Raw genomic sequence first — 19,557 nt, forward strand, 5'->3', positions numbered from 1 at the left:
ACCCATCCTCTGCAGAATCATGATTGTTTTATTCTGTAACATAGTAAAAGTGTATTGTAATCATTTTGAAGGGCTGGAATATGCAATAACTCTATTTTCTGAAAATGTTGAAAGAAATAAAATCCAATGTATTATTTTGAAATTAGATAGAGCAGCTGTTCCCATGCTCACTCGTGGCTGAAGTATTCTTTTTTGTGTGTTTTGGTTCCTAAGGCTACCCGTTCCTGACATGTCCCTAAAGTCTCAGCCTACACTCTGTGACCAGCGTAAGGACCTCGCCCTGCGTAGAACAGGTGAGGCTCCTGTTTGTGTCTGTTATTGGGGTTGCCTCCCTGAGTTGAAATCTGGGATGATCACTGGTTATTTTCCTTTTAAAATGCGTTCGTAGGGGGTATGCAGTTTAATCTGAGTTACGCTCAGTGATCTCACTGCGCTGCGTAGTTCAATGGAATAGAATAGAAGTGTCTCTAAACAAATTTTCCCACATTTTCTGGACTAAAGAATGAAAAAATGTTGAAGAAAATGTTGCGTATCCTTTGCATTTTAATGAATGAAACTCATTGTGTATAAGGCCTGCAGGGCCAGAGAGTGGCTGATCAGCCATGAAAGCATAAGCGTCAGCGAGACAAAAAGGCCAAAACAGTTACATAACTGTAACTAAGGTATGTGTAAAATGAACTGCGTGAGAGTCCAGAGCAGGTCTCCCTTACTGTATGAATGAGAATGGGAGTGGTTCCCTGCTTCCTGTACATCTCTGCCAGTTCACCAACCATCATTTATTTGTGTTGCCCTAGAACCCTTAGCACCCACACACACCCTCCAGTGTTTTTGTTGGCACGACGACAACACAAATATAGCTTTTATCTGATCTTAGCCTGCCACTGATTGATTACTTTGTTTTTGGTTTAATGGAGATTGACCAATGTATACATGAAGTGTTTTAAATCTTACCCAGGGCAGAAGTATTTGCACGGTTCACTTAAACTTGGATCTGTTATGGGAACAGCTTGTGGACACACGCTTCTTGACATCTATCTGTGTTTGTGCAGTCTCCGAGCCCACACTGAAATTGAAGTTAAAGAAACTCATCTCAACGAGGCCTAACCCGCTGCAGCGTAAGATCAGTGCCCCTCCTGCTGTCAAGCATAGACCAGAAACTCTGGGTATGATCACCTACATTGAGCTGTATTACTCTCATTAGCTCATGCTTTTGATTTATTTGCTTTTGTCACTTTTCGCTCATTGTTGCTTTGATATGCCATTTTCAAAGTTCCTTCAAAGATGTCATTTTAGCAACACATACATGGTATCTACTCTAACAGCTTCATGTATTGTCCTTTTAGTTATGTGTAACTGTTTTGATATTATTGAGTGTCTCTTCATTTTGTCACTCAGATTCTTCTCCAAGCAGCAGCAGCACCTCAGCATCAGGGTGCAGCTCACCAAATGACAGCCTTCATTCAGATAACGGGTCCCTCTCACTGGCTCATGAGGTGAGCCCCTAATTTATATTAATTTTGTATATTTCATGTAGTAATATATTTCACATCATTTATATGTATATTTTCCCTTTGCTTTATGAACTATTGCAAGGAGGCCTCTGCTTATTTGACCTTTTCTCTTTAACAAATACCCAAGAATTAGATGTTAATTGTGTGTTTAATGCAGTAGAGTAATGGTTTTCAGTGACTCGAACAGGGAGATTTCAAAAAGCATGATAGTCTACTGTCTACAGAGATACATGAATTTTATTTCATCCAATATCTTTTTCTGGTTCTGATAGCCAGAGTTTGCTGATAAACACTAACATATTTCATGAAGTCCCAATTGTTACCTGTGTGAATGATGATACATCTAATGATAAGCCTAGGCTGTAAACTGGTGTATGGCATACACGAGCAATAGATTTTTTAAAGTCATTTGAATACTTATTGCCTGCATGTGAGTAGTTAAGGGAACATCCGTAAAGAGTCAGCCTTCTGTCTGCACGTGAGGTTTACGGTGGACAATTAAACTACAGAAAATAACTGTGACTGTCTTCCTACATGGGCCCTGCATAGTGTTCATGATAGACCATGTAATGATCTTTGCCTGTTTATTTGTGCAAATGATCTTTATGATTAATGTTTCTGCTTATTCACAGAGGCTGCTGCTGAAGAATGGTAATGTAGCACACTTTACCCTGCCCTCCAACACCACTGCAATGCCCAGCATCACTGCTGGACTTCCTGCGCAAGTAAGCAACCATACTTGAGAATGAATGTTTAAATAGGTAAAGTTTTATATCACAGCAAAAGAGAAACAAAATCTGGAATCAGGCATTAGTTTAAAGAATATAGTTTACATGTATTTATTGTATTGGTCTATTTGTATGTAAAGCTTATGTCCTAAATACTGTCTGCACACTTGAGACAAGTCGTGCGTTCAGTGTTTCACTTCCCTCCTCATCTTCGTGGCGCTTTCATATCTTGTGAATCAACCTCGATGGTGGTATAAACATGGTTATTGAGTGATCTATCTAGCTATATATTGTTTTTAAATTCATTTAAATTATTTTATTTGTTTCTCTTTATGTTCTTTTATGCATTTTAATGCTTCTTCCACTCCCTGCTGCAATGCTTTTATTTTATGTAAAGCACTTTGAATTGTTTGTACATGAAATGTGCTATATAAATAAATTTGATTTGATTTATAGATTTAACCATCCAGTTTGCTAAATCGTGTGAGCTACACCCAAAAGGCCTCCATAAGAGGTCATCTCTGCAGCACTTTTCATAATCTTCTCTCCCCTCTTGTTCTTTACTCTTTCCCCAGGCTGACTTGCGATTGGCAAAGCCAGTGGCAGTATCGCCTCTGCAGTCTGTCTACCTGCCTCTGGAGGGAAGCAGTCCAGCTCTGGCTCAACGCCTGCAGCCAGTGCTCATAATTGAACCGCACACTGGGCTGGTGCACTCACAGCTTGTCTCTCGTGAGTTGCATTACTATAGAAATACCTTAGTATGCATATTTAGGACAGAACACATAATATGAAGAGGTTACAACACAGAGAGAGATGTATACATATTTGAATTCTGTTATTCTCATCATGGACATGGCAGATGCTTTGATTTCTTCTCAATTCTCACACTTTCAGTATTTCCAGTGATACTTGACTCATGCACCTCCAGGTTTAACCGATCCCATTAAGAGACACTTTATTAGAGATAATGTTTATGATTCAAGCGCAAGTGCACGGGTTTGTCGAGCATAGATCATTTTGATTGTTTTTTTTATTCTTAAATAATGAGCAAATTCACAAGATTAATCATACAGTATTAGAAGACACACAATGTGACATTTAGAGCAAAACCTCTCTTAATCAGACATACCGACATCCTCTGTTTCATGAGAGCTATAGGTTTTAATTTAACTGATTACCACCTGAGGGAGGTTCTGCCATCACTGGACAGTGTTAATGATTCATGGTGATTTTAATATGTAGAGCTTTAGCTGTTGTCATGTTTTTTGGCTATTGTTGCAGTATTTATACAATCTAACAAGTGTCATCTGTACTGTTTTTATGACAACTATTTTTCTAATGTTATGAAAATGAGGACCTCTTGTGTCTTTTACATATTACATCTATATAGTCCATTCTCATTTTAATCTATTTGACCATAGAAGTCATATTAGTCTGGGTCTCTTTCATGGCTTATCTGTACCGCTTAGAGGGGCATTAATCCATATTTATTTGCATTTCTGTTTGTTGTGGTTTCGCATGTCCTGTCAAGTATGACAAAAAAGCTTGAATATGTATTATTCACAGCAGTTTACAGATAACATGAACAGCAAGACTTGATATCTAAATGCACAAGTCCTGTTTATTCTGAAACAAGTTAAAAGAAGTACAAAAAAACAATATTAATTTTAAAGATGTTACATTCTGTTTGACGTCCTGTCTGAATTTATAAATGGCAGAATGGCGCACTCTATTGAGCTGAGAACAGTGTTGCAGTCTCACAACAATAAATAAACCATTCAGCCAAAACCACCAAAATAATAACCTCATTATATAAACTTTACTCTCTTTAATATTTTCTTCTACTCCATGTTTTCCTTCCACGCTGTTGTTATTTTTCCATTTTCTTTCTTGAATGTTATTTTTCTGTGCCCTCAGCCCTCTTTCCTGATATTTGTTCTCGTCTTTATTCCATTGTAACCTGTTCCTTTCTTTCCTCCTCACTGCAGTTCATGGGTTAAATTCCATTCCTCAACAGCAGCGTTCTCAACTGTCCTCACCCTCCAGAAGAGAAGGCTTAGTCTCCGTGCCATGTCACAGACCTGTGGAGCGAACGCATTCAGAGCCTCTTCCCTACAACCACTCAATCCTATCCCTGCATGCAAGCCATCACCCCCATCTCCAGCACCAGCAATACCACAAGAGTGGATTGGAAAGGTTCAAGCTGAATCCACACCTGGCCAAGGTGAGAGGGGGAAGGCTCTGTGTGAATATGCTCAGGTTTTACCTTTCAAAAATACTTGATAAGGCAAAGAAATGTTCCTGTATTATCAGTTTAACATTATCAGTTTGTTACAAATGCATAAAAAATGTATTTAAGACTTAAAGAGTTCAACAACACAACATTTTCCCTTTAAAATAGCTAAATAGCAAATCCATTGAGAAGCCCCGTCTGACACAGATCCCATCAGAGGACATGGACCTGGAGGAGACTGGATCAGGATCCGGTTCAGGGACAGGCTCTGTGTGCGGCTCAGAACCAGGCTCGCTTTATGAGGATGGCCAACGCAGGCGACAAAGCACTGCCAGCACAGACTCAGTTTATGACACAGAGTCCACTACCTCCTCTCGGGAGAGCTTGATCGAGCAGTCACATTTTCTCAGTCAGGTACATGTTTACACACACTAAATGTTCCAGACAGAGGTTGTGTTTCCTTTCCTTCAAATCTCAAGATAAATGTTTACATTTTCTTATAGGAACTGATCCATTTTTTTTATTTTTAAAAACATGCTAGAACCTCTGTAAAGCTAAAAGCTACAAAATTGCATCTTTGTTTTTTTATTACAGCTCTTTTATGAAAGCAATTCATAACCTAACAGGTTATGATATGTCCAAATCTGGTAACAATGTTTTTAATGTTTCCCTTTTCTAATTTTTTTATTTGACTGAACTACGCTTTGCCATCAGGAGGCACTGTTGCTTTATTTATACTGGTTGGAGAGAAGGGACGTAACACTGTTGTTGCAGCCTGCTTGGCAGTGTTGACTTTTCTTTATCACTTGCTTGTTCTAAAAAAGCAGAATTAAATTGTCCAGATTATTCGTAATTGCTTTCTACTGGTGAAAGGAATTGGACTGCCGCATTTATTGTGTGGAAGTTTACTCCGAGCAGTCTTTAACACTGCTAGCTTTTTTTCTCTTTACACACTAATCTGGAAATACAGAGGCAAGTAATCCATAGACCTGGTCTACAGCCAGATGGACTGGGTGTGCCAACCCTAATTTGGCCTCACCAGTCTCACCAACCAGTGATTCGGTCCAGGTCCTTACCAGCGTCCACCTCCCTGCCTCATACTTCACATCCATCCAACGCCATACCTTCTCTGTCACTGTCCAGTCCTGCTACAGATGTCAAGCTAAGCTACACAACAGGTAAACCAATCATTATGTCAGGAAGAACTCATTAACCATTACCATGGGTTATGTTTTTTACTGATAATTTGTGTATGACAGAATTACAACTAAATTGACGAGGGAATAAAAGATCAAATGATGATGGTGATGTGTGTGTGTGTGTCTAGGTTTGGTTTATGATGCGCAGATGCAAAAGCACCAGTGTACCTGTGGAGACAACAGCCGCCACCCTGAGCATGCAGGGAGGGTCCAGAGCATCTGGTCCAGACTGCATGAAAGAGGGCTGAGGAACCAGTGTGAGGTAGGTTGCACTCACTTTGGTATATTTTTTTTCAAATTTATATATGCATATATTAATTTTATGCAAACATATAAATATGGATATATTCAGAGAGTACACGTATATATATTCAAATATACTGTATGTGTGTGCGTTTTTAAGTCTATCCGCAGCAGAAAGGCCACCCTTGAAGAGCTGCAATCAGTCCATTCAGAAAAGCATGTGCATTTGTTTGGCAACAACACACTTAGCCGACTCAAGTTGGACAACCGCAAGCTCGCTGGTAAGATTAGCAGTAACACTAAAAACTACAATGATAATTCTTTTTTTAAATTAGTGGAACATGTTAATGACATGAAAATGCCGTAATTCATCCACTGCAGGATCTCAACCGATTTTTGTGATGTTACCATGTGGAGGGGTTGGGGTGAGTGCTGCGCATGTGCACACATATCAGTACACATAAACATCCACACGCACACATCAACAGACCTCTTTTGAATCACAGGTCATGTGGGAATCTTTCCACTTATCTAATTGCATTACTGAACAGCAAACATTACATGGCTGATTATACCTCATTACACAATTTAGCTAATAATTCTACAAATTGCTGATCCTATTGTTTTTGGCTAAGATAACTTGTAAACCTCAGAAATCAAAGTCTGTACAAAGGTTAGATGAGGGAAGAAAGAAAAGGGAAAGAATTAGGATGCACGAAAAAATGCTGCAGTGAATTTTAGAGGAATGCATAAGGGGAACATAGACAAAGATGCAGAAGAAGAAAATAAGATAAAATGCAAAGAGAGGAAGAGGAGAGGAGGGAAATTTGGAGGGGGCTGGGTGGTAGTTGATAAGAGGACTGCTCTGCCTGGATTTCCGGCCTTCGGCTGCGCTGGTTCTGAGGGGTGATTGGAACAAGATGGCAAGGTCTGTGATAAAAGAAATTCCTCTGATTTCATTGTTCCTCTGCAGTATAGCAGCACACCATCAGGGATGAATTTTAAAACACAGAGTAACATAGAAATTCAAGATGGGGTTGTACTGACAAAATATGCAACAAAGCAATTGATAAACAACAAACAAGTCTCTGCAATTATATTCCTTATTATTTTATTACGTTTACTTGTGCTCCATGAGCACATTACTCTATATGAATATAGTTAAGCCATTAGTTGTTGTTTTTTTCTCTGATGCAATCTTAAGCAAAAAAAATGGATGACCACATAAATCCTCATACACAGAACTGCTAATAATAGATTTCTTGTTGGCCTCTTATTTGACTTAGCCAAATGAAATGTGATAAACCCGCTGACTGTGTGAAATTTGGGCGTTGTGTCATATTGTTTCTCATTCATTAATTCATTCACACACTCATTTACTCATTGAGAAATGTGCAGCAACTTCCTAATGTTTCAATTCAGTCTTAGTTGCACCTTTGATTAACATTTGTGAGTGATGTTTCTCTCATTGTTTTACTGACAGGTAGATATTGATACAGTTTGGAATGAACATCACACCGCAGCTGCCTCCAGAATTGCTGTAGGGTGTGTCACAGACCTGGCACTGAAGGTGGCACAGAGAGAGTTGAAGGTGTGTCTCTGTGACTGAATGCATTATCACCTCTGTTACCTGTTAAGTTAATCTTTTGCAGCTCACCAACTGTTGTCTATTATGTATATTTCTCTGCAACATGAAAATGTGAATCTTTTAAAGCTGTGAAAATTTGGGATATGATGTTATATAAGAAGCAATTTGTTGAAGTTTTTTCTGTTCTTTGACAGAATGGCTTTGCAGTGGTAAGGCCCCCTGGACACCATGCAACTCATTCCTCCCCTCTGTAAGTACAGCAGCAGCACACACACACACACACACACACACACACACACACACACACACACACACACACACACACACACACACACACACACACACACACACATGTACCAGGAACCAGGGGGCCTGCAAAGTGTTTCAAAGCATTTATTGCAAATCGGCTTTACTTCTGAAGAGGCTAGAAAGATGGAGAGAGTGCCTAAGACTCTTATGTGTTAATGTGTGTGTCTGAGTTTGTGTGATGTGCACTACCTGCCTGATGCCTGAGGCAAACTACCTCCTCTGCTGTTTCTTTTAAGTTTTCAGGACACAAAACAAAGCTCCTCAAAAGAGTAATGCCTGCACTGCACACGTGTGTATTCTGCACATGTCTTTGTGTGGACGTGCATATTTGTGTGCATTGATTTGTGTCAGACTTTGATAGGAGGCATTAGCCAAGTAACCACATTCAGCTGGGATCGTGTGTGTGAGCTCAGCAGTGCTTGTCACTGGTTATTTATGGGATGATAATGACTTTTCATTATGAGCAAAGTTTGGACAGCATATAATCTATATCGTTCATTTACACACACACACACACACACTCACGCACACACATTTAGACACTTGCATTTTATGGCCCACGCTGACACTGCCTTTTCCAACATTCCTCCATTGTTTTTCATACATCAACACTTTTTTTTTTTTTTTGCATACTTTTGTTGTAGACAGTAAGTGTTTAGGGGACTGCTGCACCAAGTTGAGAGTTCATTTCTCAGAAATCATCCCTCACATCCTGCCAGCTACTCTGACTATGTTATCATTTGGAATGTAGATTTAATTTTATGATAAGCTTGGTCTTCTGTTTGTCACCAAATTTGTGGGTTATGCATTTCTCTGGAGTGCAGGGTTTTAGACTTTAGAATAGTTTTCTAAAACTAAAGAGAAGACATTTGACATTTGTCAGCTGCGAAAAATAAAAACACAACTTGAAATAAGACGTGTTTGCTTCTCAAATACTTGCGGTACTTGTTAACGTGGCAGGAGTAAGCACTGTGACAATCACAGCCTCAGCATGAAGCCAACTAACTGGAGACCTGTCTTAGGGGTTCTTAAGCTCCATGTGGGATTTTTGTGATATTAATTTGCTGAAGCTGTTCTGATAAACACATGTGGCCGTCACTCTTCCTGTCTGTATGTCCACAGGGGCTTCTGTTTCTTCAACTCTGTTGCCATCGCTGCTAAGCAGCTCCAGCACAAGCTCAACGTCAGCAAGATTCTCATTGTGGACTGGGTGAGGACCCAAAGCAAGACCACTGACACTGGTTACTATATGGATAAAATGCAAATGCATTGGCACAAAAATGTAACATGGCTAAAAAATGAAGGTCCCAGATGTACAGTAGCACTGCTGATCATCATCTAGATAATTTAGCCTGTGAGTTCTGTTGTCCATGTGTGAGCAGAGCTGTCACGTATGCTTTGTGCAAACTCAAACTAACACACAGTGATATGAAAATGCACCCACGCATACATGTGTGATATTGATCCACAGCCAGTTTGTTGTTTCTGCTCAACATGTGTGTGTATATGATTCTGCGCAAGGTCTTAACACAGAGCATGCTCTCTTGCATATTACTGCATCAAACATTCGTGATAACCTTTTTGTTAAAAAAAAAGTCAAAATTAAAGATTAAAATACATTTCCCATTGATGTGGAAGTTCTGCAGAGTCTTCTGATTACACTTTGGTTCCAGTTTTGGTAACAAAATAGACCTTGCAATATAATTCTCATAAAGTTTTTATCTTAATTGGTACTAATTTAGATTTGTTAAAAAAATATATGAATCATTCGAGATTTAATACGGTGTGACATACCGTCAGCTGTCACAACTTCCTAACCTGTTATCCGATTAATGCTTAGGATGTGCACCATGGCAACGGAAGTCAAGAAGCTTTCTATGACGACCCAGGCGTTCTGTACATCTCCCTACATCGTTATGATGATGGCAACTTTTTTCCTGGTAGCGGACATCCAAGTGAGGTATGAATACAGACATACAAATTAATATACACACACACACCCAAACACACTTATATATATATAAATGCATATAAAAAAAAATTCTGTCGAGGACGTGATTTGAGAAACTGTTTTTTCTCATTGCTAATTTATCTTTCCCAGATACACACTTAATGACAGTCATGTCTTAAGAAGATAGATGTGTTGGCATAGAAGTATTCTGTGACTGTGTGATTCCAGGGGGACAGCAGGGACCTCGTGTGCAGCGTGTGCTTGTCAAAACAAAAAAAAATTGTAACAATAAAGCAAAGATTCACATTACATATAACACAAGTTACTAATTATATCTGTTTGGTAATTTTGACCAGTTTTATTGATTGCAGTTGTTACTCTTTAGGCAACAATAAGGTAGGTTACTAAAGATAAGTTAAATTCGCAGTTGAAAGGTTTAGGATCAAATTATGTCTCTATTTGGTGCTGTCACAATTATATTTAACATTGTATTGACTGAGAATCTGAATCATTTGAATCTGAATCTGCAGTTTGAACTTCTTGAGATTACAAAGTGTCTCTAATGTTTGCCCTGAAATGATTTCTGATACGGGTACATTGTGTTACCATTGGATAGTTTAAAACATGGTGTATAGTATCATGTTAGTCACTTGTTAATTGTCATTCTTGCGTCATCTTTGATTCCGTGACATTTTATTCAAAACAAGATACCCAAAAGCCACAAAAATGTTTATGCAGTGAACCCACTATGAGTGTGATTTGTGCTTTTGGTTAACTTCTTTACATTGTTTTTTTTTCCATACTTCCAGTTTATCGGAGTAACTGCAGGGCCTTGGATGTCAAAACTTTACAACAGGATGTGAACAGTTGTATTGTAAACCTGTTTGCAAACAGGAAACTGAAGTATTTTGCCTGTGGCCTTACCAGAAACCGAGTGTAATGACCTGATGACTTGACAATCCCCAGTCAGATTAACTAACCCCATCCAACTCTGGCATTCACCACCCATTCAATTCCCCACATTCCCTCCTCTTACTCTGCCATCCTCCCCCACAATAATAGTCAGTGTTTTCCCATAAAATCCCCTGATGAGGGACGGTACATAAAACGCTTTGCTGGCTTGGATGTGGCTTTGCCTAGAGTGGACTTTCAACCTCTGTTGAGCAGTGTGGTAAACCTTTGGAGTCTCGCTGTCCCCCATGTAGGTATATAACTCACCATGGGGTAGGGTTGTGATGTCATAGTCATAACATAGAGTGCTGAGTACCTCACAGAAACCAGCCTAATCTAGTCCAGCAACTCTTGAAACATGAAAGAAAGAAAGAGGACAGAGAAGAGTGCAATACACTCGGAGCTATAGCAGAAGTTGTGTGCGTATGAATGTGCACTGCTCTGTGTGTGTGCACGTGCACGTGCATGTGGGTACATTACCAGTTGGCAGAGGACAAGAGGCCTCATGTGTTTTTCGTTTGCCCTGTGAACATCCCGTCCACTGAGAAGAATGGAGACAGACGCTCTGCGATGCTCATCAGCATTCTTTCTCTTTCAAGCATCCTCTCACACCCACACACACACACACACATAAAGGAAATTACCACACATTGTTGCCAAGAGCATGTCAATCAACCTCCTCAATCTCCCCTCAAACTGACACATTGACTGATGGTGAAGGGTTTAGAGAACAGCTAAATGGCTGCTAGTAGGACTACAAAGAGAGAGGGAAGAATCCCTAACTTCTTTCCAAGACCCAGGCCTCAGTTCACTCTCTGCCCCGAATACGTGAGGTCAACCTGAGATGAGCTCCATCAACTCTTCCGCGCATTTTGGGTTACACGCTGACTCATTTAAAACATGTAAAATGAGCTGTACAGAGTGGTGTACCATGTTTTATTTGACATGTCATAGTAAAATTCCATATGCAGAACATAAAAATATACAGTTGTTCCAATTATATATATTTTCTTATACTTTTTTTTTGTTTCATAGATCAGGCAAGAATTGCCCAATGAAAAATACTGCCCAGATAAACTTGAGCCTAGAGATTGGGAACCATAAACGGGTGTAACTCTGTTGTGGCTCAGAGTGATTTATAAGGCCATTTGACAAATTGTATCAAAATCAAAATGGAGGGACAGGGGTGTTGAATTAACAGCCATCCGTCTTTCATTTAGGAATCATAATCACTCCCTTGTGTTGCTTTAAAGAGATGCAGCAACTTTTCTTTTGTTGCTGCAATGCAGCAGAATTTTGCAACAGCAGTGCTGATTTTGTGAGCATTTGACACAAATCTGTCATTGTCACAGAGTTTCTCAACTTTTGCTGGGACTTATTAACTTTCTCAACACTCTCAGAGATTCTTGCTCTCTCACGGTCTCACTCTGTCTCCCCTGTCTCTCTTCATCCAGGTGGGTGCAGGTGCAGGCGAAGGCTTCAATGTGAATGTCAGCTGGATGGGAGGTTTGAACCCTCCAATGGGAGATGCAGAATACCTGGCTGCGTTCAGGTAAATTCAAGTTTTAGACACATAGATTTTCTCTCTGCACTGGGCTGCTAACATAAGGATCATGTTATATCAGAAGGATTTTCCCTCTAATGGCACAACCTCCAAATGGTAACAACTAAAGAACTTATCCTGTGGCCCCACTTCATCATATATCCTGCTGCCCCCTGTCTGATCCTATTTCCAGGTATACTCCAAATCTGATTGTGACAGATTTATATAAAATCTGGAAGGAACTCAGAAGATTATTTTTGTTGAACAATTTGTCAAGCTGCTCTAAGGAGAAAATAAATTAATGAAAATATTTTTTTCCTTGCCTGGTTACCCTACAATCCTACAATCAGTTGTATTCTATGTGATATCAGGCTCCTTTATTCTATCAATTAAAGATTAAAGTCTTTAGCTTTTGGCTTAAATGAGGGGACACAACAATAAAAGAATGAATTCTCTGTAGATTTAGGCATTTACTTTGCCTTGTCTTTATTATAGGTGCCAATGCCGAAGGCATAAAGGCACACATATTACTATTGTGCATACTTAATCCACTTAATTATTCTCCCGTTTTCTATCACGATTGTCGGCTCGTAACTAGTCCCGCACGATGATGACAAAAATCATATCCCTACATGTCCCTCGATTGGGAATAGTGTGCTATGACTTTTCGCTATGCTATAGTGTGCTATGGAAATTAGGTAATCTCTGTGTAATACATGCATGATGCCTTCATACATACATAGAAATACATACATTTAATGAAGTAAACATATATCCACACAGACAAACACTGACTTGAAGTAAAAACCTACATTACTGACAGGAACATACCAACAGGAAGACCACTTAAGTCAGATTTTCACAGTAAAACCCTCTGTTACCTACAGTAACATACCAACAGGAAGGCTTATTCACTCTCATCTTAAAATAAAGAGCCCAGTTGAACAGACCAGGAGTTTTCACAGCTATGTTATACATGTCTCACGGTCAAAGTAAAAGATTTCACAGGTTTACCTCAAGGGGGAATTTTTGTTCTGCCTCTGCCTCATCTTTTCCCTATGAAGGAACATAATACACACTCACTCAACATCACAACCTGTTTCTCTAGCTCCCTATGTCTACCTAAGAGATTAATTGCCCATCCATAGCATCAGGTCTCTCTAATCTAAATAAGAACTTCATAAAAATTATATCAGTGTCTTCAGCAGACCTTTTTGCGCTTCACAGGTTTAAATTCTTTTTCAATTTAACTTGAACTTTTTCTGAAACTGCTGTTTGTTCTCAGAGGCACAACCTGTTCTCCTCTGTGTCTGTCTGTGGCTTACACAATGCTTCTGTGTGCTGTCCCTTCCTCATGCTGCCTAGAGCAGGCAGGTTCCACCACAGCATGTCAGGATCTCGTATGTCAAACTATCTTCTAGCTTATCTCCGTACCATAGCTGTTTCATGTTGGATTTCATGTTAGGCAGCGGGCAGCTCCATCAAAATTTCTTCAGAAATTTTCTAGTTATTTTTAATTTCTCATTATTATTTTCAAGTTGACATGTTTTGTTTATTTTTACTTTGTTTACTTTCTTTGTTTTTTTCTGGAGGCTGCACGGTGGTGTGGTGCTTAGCGAGTGGGTTGCAGGTTCAACTCCTGGCTGGGGCCTTTCTGTGTGGAGTTTGCATGTTCTTCCCGTGTATGCGTGGGTTCTCTCCGGGTACTCCGGCTTCCTCCCACTGTCCAAAAACATGCATGTTAGGTTAATTGGTGTCTCTAAAATTGTCCTTAGGAGTGAGTATGAGCGTGTGTGTGGTTGTTTGTCTCGTTTGTCTCTGTGTGGCCCTCTGATGGACTGGCGACCTGTCCTGGGTGTACCCCGCCTCTTGCCCGATGACCGCTGGGATAGGCTCCAGCCCCCCTGCGACCCGACCGATAGATTCAGTTGGTATAGAACATAGATGGATGGATGCACTTTTGTTTCTCACATTGTTTTTGTGATATGTGTCTTACATTACATATGTATGTGTACAGCTCGAGATGGAAGGGCAGCACGTGTATAGTTGTAGTCTGTGTATTAAATACAAAAAAAAAAAACTGATTTCTTCCTACTGGCGTTCTAATCAACCAGTCAAGTTGAACACAAGCTCTATGCATGCAGCTCAGGAGCATGTGCCCACACTTTTTCTTTTCAGTGCCCCCCGTGGTCTGCGCACAATTGGTTTATTTAACATTATCACTTCTACGAATATTGAGTATGAGCCAGTGTGTTACTGCTGTTGCAGAAAGTCAATACAATTTGAAATAAATCAATAAGATATCAATAGATTGTATTGATGTAATAAAATGTTAGCGTTAATTTTTAAGCCAAATACCCAGACACACCTTTGGTCTCACCGCACTTTTGAATTCATTCCTCCTAAATCAATATGGTTTGGGTCTGCACTACAATGTAATGAACACAGAATGTGTCTGTCAGCAACACTGGTTTGCCACCAGATGAATGAAATGGTATGTGAGCTTTGCATGGTGCTGCATGCAGCAGACACAGTGGGTGGGCCCCTCGTCAGAGGAAAGATGCTAATGAGCTTACCCATACTGGTAAAACCCATCGACCCAGTAGGCAGGCTTGGAAACACTAAGTCCAGTGTTTACTGGAGCCCTGGATGCTAATTAAGAAACAACTGGTCCTTTCCTGAGCAGGCGTCTGGTTTTAGTATTTTTCATCCAGTTTAGGAAATTGCAAGTGTTTTCATGTGTAAAACTTCCTCAGTTAACCACAGCATAGTACTGTACAGTATTGTGTGTTACCCATGGAACATACATCAAATCAAAGCTCTGTAGAGGATAAGTGCCCTGGTGGTCCGGTGGTTTGTGGCTCATACCGTGAAGCTGCGATGTCCGGGATGCTTATCCAGAAAAAGACTTTTGTCATATGTCAGTGTGTGTGTGTGTGGGGGGGGGGGGGGGGGGCAGCTTTCCTCAATAAGAGTTGATATTAATTAAGGTAAGGGTTAGGGCTAGAAAATAAAAGTATTACGTTTGAATAATTTTTCAGTGAACTATGCCACAAGTTGGTGACTTAATTGTGTGAATAAGTGCATTGCACGGTATACGTACAAAATTTTATGGATCGTGATTTTAATGTTTATGCAGTTAAGTCTTTCTAGCCAAGTGCCAGTTCTGTCATTTAATTTGTACATGATTTGGATGACAGAGTGTTCCAGACTGCGTGTGTGTGTCTTTGGGATGGAACAGAAAACGGCTGTTGATGAAGTGCGTCTGTTTTTGGGTGTGTTATAGTGACAGGAGAAATTTTGTGGTTGAGAGAGGCGGTAGGACTCCATTACAATCAAGAGAGAGCTAAGCAGCGTTAAGATTTAATGTCATGACGCTGGGTGTGTACATGTGGAGGATCACTAAGGTGATCAGAATTTAAGGTGCGTCTAATCACTGGTAGCACAGTACACATGTAGGTATGCGAATGCTCGTATTTTCTTCTGCATTTCCAAGTGGCTACTGACCAACAATGAACTATGGAGGAAAGGAGAGTGCAGCAGAAGAGAAGAGAAGAAGTGGGGGGTGCATTGTTAGGGAATCCAAAGGCGGCGTAATTAGCCCCAATGGATCCCAGATGGCTGGCTGTCAGTGACGTGAGAAGAGGGACGAGCTCCTAATAGGAACCAGACGCACACAAATGCCTTTGAACTGCCGCTGAGAGAAAAAGAGTGAGTGAGAAAGAATCAAACGCGGCATGGGCCGTGCGCTCTTGCTAAATAACTGGCTGCGGGAAACAAGAGGAAGTAAGATAGAGAGCATAGAAGCAGAGGTGAAGCTCCCCTAAGGAGAAGACACAGTATGTGTACAGCTAACTTAAAATATGCCAAGGTTATAATTTCTGTCTGTTTATATCATTTGTAAAAACCTTTTCAGCATTTGCCACTTGTCTAAATTGTGAGGTTTTTTTTTCTTCTCACATACATGTATATATATATATATATATTTAAAACATAGTACTTCTACTTCTTTTTATCAATGGGGCTCTGCTCCATATTTTAACAGTTGTACACATTCACACCTGGGAGGTGCACCACCTCCTAGAGTTGGCTGCCTACCAGGAGTGGATCGAGAGCTGAGATCAAGCACTTTGAGCGCTGCCTTTGATAATTTCTTTTTTCATCATGTTCAAATGGAGGGAGTGTACAATCAAGTAAATGTTTGCAGTTAACAATCCAGAAAAGTCCTACATTACATGAGTGTTCTAGATGAAAATCAATCACCTCAACTGTGTTTTGTTTTCATTGTGCAGGCATCTTAAGTTCTTATCATTACACTAATGAATGTTTTTTTTCAACCTGCTCTGATATTAATTCTATCACACTGTGACTTCCCTTTACACATTATTAAATCGTATTCACTCACTTTCTCACAAATCACGAACACCTGTTGAAAGCACCGCTTCTTAAATGTTCTGTCAAATTTCAGCCAGACCACAGGGCTGAATCAGTGGAGCCTGACATGCAGCATTTGGTTTACGGCATTGTGTTTCCTCACTTGGTCCTCAGAGCTGTGGTGATGCCCATTGCCCACGAGTTTTCTCCCGATGTGGTGCTGGTGTCAGCTGGCTTCGATGCTGTTGAAGGACATTCGCCTTCTCTCGGTGGCTACAAGGTTACAGCCAAGTGTAAGGCTCAGCCTGACTCTGACTCACATCCAGCACACATTTTCATTAACAAATGATGATTAAAGTGCGTCTCGTTTTTCTGAACAAGATCTTTTTTATAACTGAATAAAACTCACCTTTATGAATCTCACGTACACGTAATCATTGTGAATAAGGCTCCTTTTTACTTTCTCATCTTCTGTATGTATTCACATTTTTGTGTGTTTTTGAACTCTTCAAGGTTTTGGCTTCTTAACCCGTCAGCTGATGTCTCTGGCAGGGGGCCGGGTTGTCCTTGCTCTTGAGGGAGGGCATGACCTCAAAGCCATCTGTGATGCCTCTGAGGCTTGCGTCAGCGCATTGCTGGGCATGGAGGTGAGATCTGTGAATGCACACACGGTACATACAGCACATGCAGTTGTATTTCCACAGATTCATTCGGTATGTTCCATCCTGTAATTGCTGACTCTGTGATGTGTCTCAGGTGGAGCCGTTGTCCCAGTCTGTGTTGGACAAGAAGCCTTGTGAAAACGCAGTGCGCTCTCTGCAGAGAGTCCTCCATGTCCAGGGTGAGAAAACAACACAGCACCTAGAACCTTTCCAAAGGTTTAACACTGTGGTTGAGGAAGTATTCGTATTCTTAACTCAGAGTCACTTAATCAGTCTCATGAATGAAATCACCAGAAAAATTACTTAAAATAATACAAATAAAATGACCTGATGAAAAATGCCCCTGTGAATATTATACAATTATATATCACTATGTAAAGATTTACTGGTATAGTAGGAGGAAGTTAATCAGAAACCATTAACGTATAGGACTGCAACTAATGATTGAATTTGTAATTAATTACTCGGTAGGGATATTTTTTTTCATTTACCACTTGTTAAGTGTGTTACAAATTCTGTCCTCTAAAAAAATTCATAATGGTCAGATTACTAACAAGTCAATTGATCTGCTATAGTAAAAACTGTGTTGTAGTTTCATTAATCACAGGACATCAGACTCTATACATTCTTAAAATGATTTGTGAAGATAAAACTTAGCTAGTAAAGTAATCAGAATCTAACACTGCCCGTTTAAAGTAGTAAAGCCAAAAAGTACAATATTTGTTGTGTTGTTGTGGAGCTGAAGTGGGAAATGGCAAAAGGAGAAAGAAACAACTTAAGTACTTAAAACGTGTAGGTTTGTGCTTGTACTTAAGTGAATGTACTTAGTTATATCCCACGACATGTTTTGCTGCTCTGTTTGAGTAATTACTGTTGTAACGACTCTTGGGTGCATCAACAAAGTAACTTCAAGTTTTACAAATAACTAGCAGAACCTCTGTCACAATAAACATGAGCTAAAAATAAATGTCCCCCAGCTGGTTTGAAGGGAATCAGCATGCTCCCATCAACAAATGTTTTTCAGTGGATGACTTGTATTGGTCAAGTGGTTTGGGCTCTGCAGTGTTGGTTAAAATACATGCTTGTATTTTATGATAATACAATAGCTTATAAAATTGGGGATATCAATTCAGCTTCATTTTCATCATGCATTTATAGAAAGTGTAACACTTTTATTTGCTCTGAAATCGTGTCTGCTTCTGCTCTCAGTGCATGCTTTCATTTTTCATCATCGTTTTGTGCTTTCCGAGAAAGAAATATATATCTTGTAAAAATGTGTGAATTTTTTATTCATATTTCTGTTTTGATGACTGCTGCAGTTCAAGTTTCCTATTCTATCTTTGTGAGGTGAGGATTCCGTCCTCTCTGCGTTTCCGTTCTCTATATCTCTATCTCTCTGTTTTTACTCTGTGTAGCACTCTCCTCCCTCATTGCTCCTGCTCTCTGACCACCTCTCCTCCTTTACATCCCTGTCTCCCATCCTTCCCTCCAGCCGTCTCACACACACACACACGCGCGCACGCATACAGGCAGTCACAGCCGCCCTGGCTTCAATTATCTTCAAACACTTCTCTGGCACACGACCTTCGCAACATCCCCTCCTGATTGCACACAAATGTTATCCCAACCAAATTAGATTAATTAAAAATATTTGAATAGCCACAGGAATGTTAAGCCCATAATTCAGGCCCTGGGTAAAGAGTTGCATGCAGAGCCAGAACACACACACTTATAGATGAACACATTTGCAATCACTGATTTTATATATTTTTTTCCCCAGTGTGTGACACGGGACTGAGGGCCCTGAGAGAACTGACAGAAACTGAGTTTGCAGTTCTGAAATGATCAACACGGATATTTAGACTAAAAGGCTGTTTATTCCAAAGTCATTGCTTAGATTCAGATCAAACGGCTACAACTAGGAGATCAAAAGCCAACTAGTTCTTTTTAATAATGCATCCTTTTTCCCTCAAGGAACAATTCAGGATGAGAACAGCACCAGCAACTGAGGCCATTGATCTTTCTCTCGTCTGCTTCCTTCCTCCTCTCCCTCTTTTTCCATCCCTTTGCTTCCTGCAGGTGAGTACTGGCAGAGCGTGAGGGATTCAGCCGCCACAGTGGATCTGTCCTACCTGCAGGCGCAGAGACAAAGAGTCCGACGAGACTCGGACAGCGAGGCAGTCAGAGCCATTGCCTCACTGTCAATGGGATCCTTCACATCTGACAGGTAGCGACAACATTTTGAATAATATCTACCACGTGTGC

The 19,557-nt window shown here is 40.1% G+C and overlaps 1 protein-coding gene across 3 annotated transcripts in view; it reads left to right on the forward strand.

Moving 5' to 3' along the window:
• The window catches only part of LOC142376902 (histone deacetylase 7-like), a 40,712-nt gene that overhangs the window by 18,841 nt on the left and 2,314 nt on the right, over nt 1–19,557 (forward strand). For 2 of the 3 annotated variants that reach the window (XM_075460578.1, XM_075460576.1), the window contains exons 5-24: nt 214–293; nt 1,050–1,163; nt 1,396–1,493; nt 2,144–2,236; nt 2,815–2,968; nt 4,228–4,463; nt 4,641–4,886; nt 5,443–5,650; nt 5,800–5,933; nt 6,075–6,195; nt 6,296–6,339; nt 7,398–7,505; nt 7,697–7,752; nt 8,934–9,021; nt 9,652–9,771; nt 12,168–12,265; nt 16,805–16,923; nt 17,144–17,277; nt 17,387–17,471; nt 19,372–19,519. In XM_075460578.1, the coding sequence (XP_075316693.1) occupies nt 214–293; nt 1,050–1,163; nt 1,396–1,493; nt 2,144–2,236; nt 2,815–2,968; nt 4,228–4,463; nt 4,641–4,886; nt 5,443–5,650; nt 5,800–5,933; nt 6,075–6,195; nt 6,296–6,339; nt 7,398–7,505; nt 7,697–7,752; nt 8,934–9,021; nt 9,652–9,771; nt 12,168–12,265; nt 16,805–16,923; nt 17,144–17,277; nt 17,387–17,471; nt 19,372–19,519 (2,484 nt within the window). The remainder of the gene's footprint in view (nt 1–213; nt 294–1,049; nt 1,164–1,395; nt 1,494–2,143; nt 2,237–2,814; nt 2,969–4,227; nt 4,464–4,640; nt 4,887–5,442; nt 5,651–5,799; nt 5,934–6,074; nt 6,196–6,295; nt 6,340–7,397; nt 7,506–7,696; nt 7,753–8,933; nt 9,022–9,651; nt 9,772–12,167; nt 12,266–16,804; nt 16,924–17,143; nt 17,278–17,386; nt 17,472–19,371; nt 19,520–19,557) is intronic. The other variant, XM_075460577.1, reaches the window with a different exon arrangement.

Source organism: Odontesthes bonariensis, chromosome 3 (assembly GCF_027942865.1).
Source record: "Odontesthes bonariensis isolate fOdoBon6 chromosome 3, fOdoBon6.hap1, whole genome shotgun sequence".
Classification (NCBI taxonomy): Eukaryota; Metazoa; Chordata; class Actinopteri; order Atheriniformes; family Atherinopsidae; genus Odontesthes; species Odontesthes bonariensis.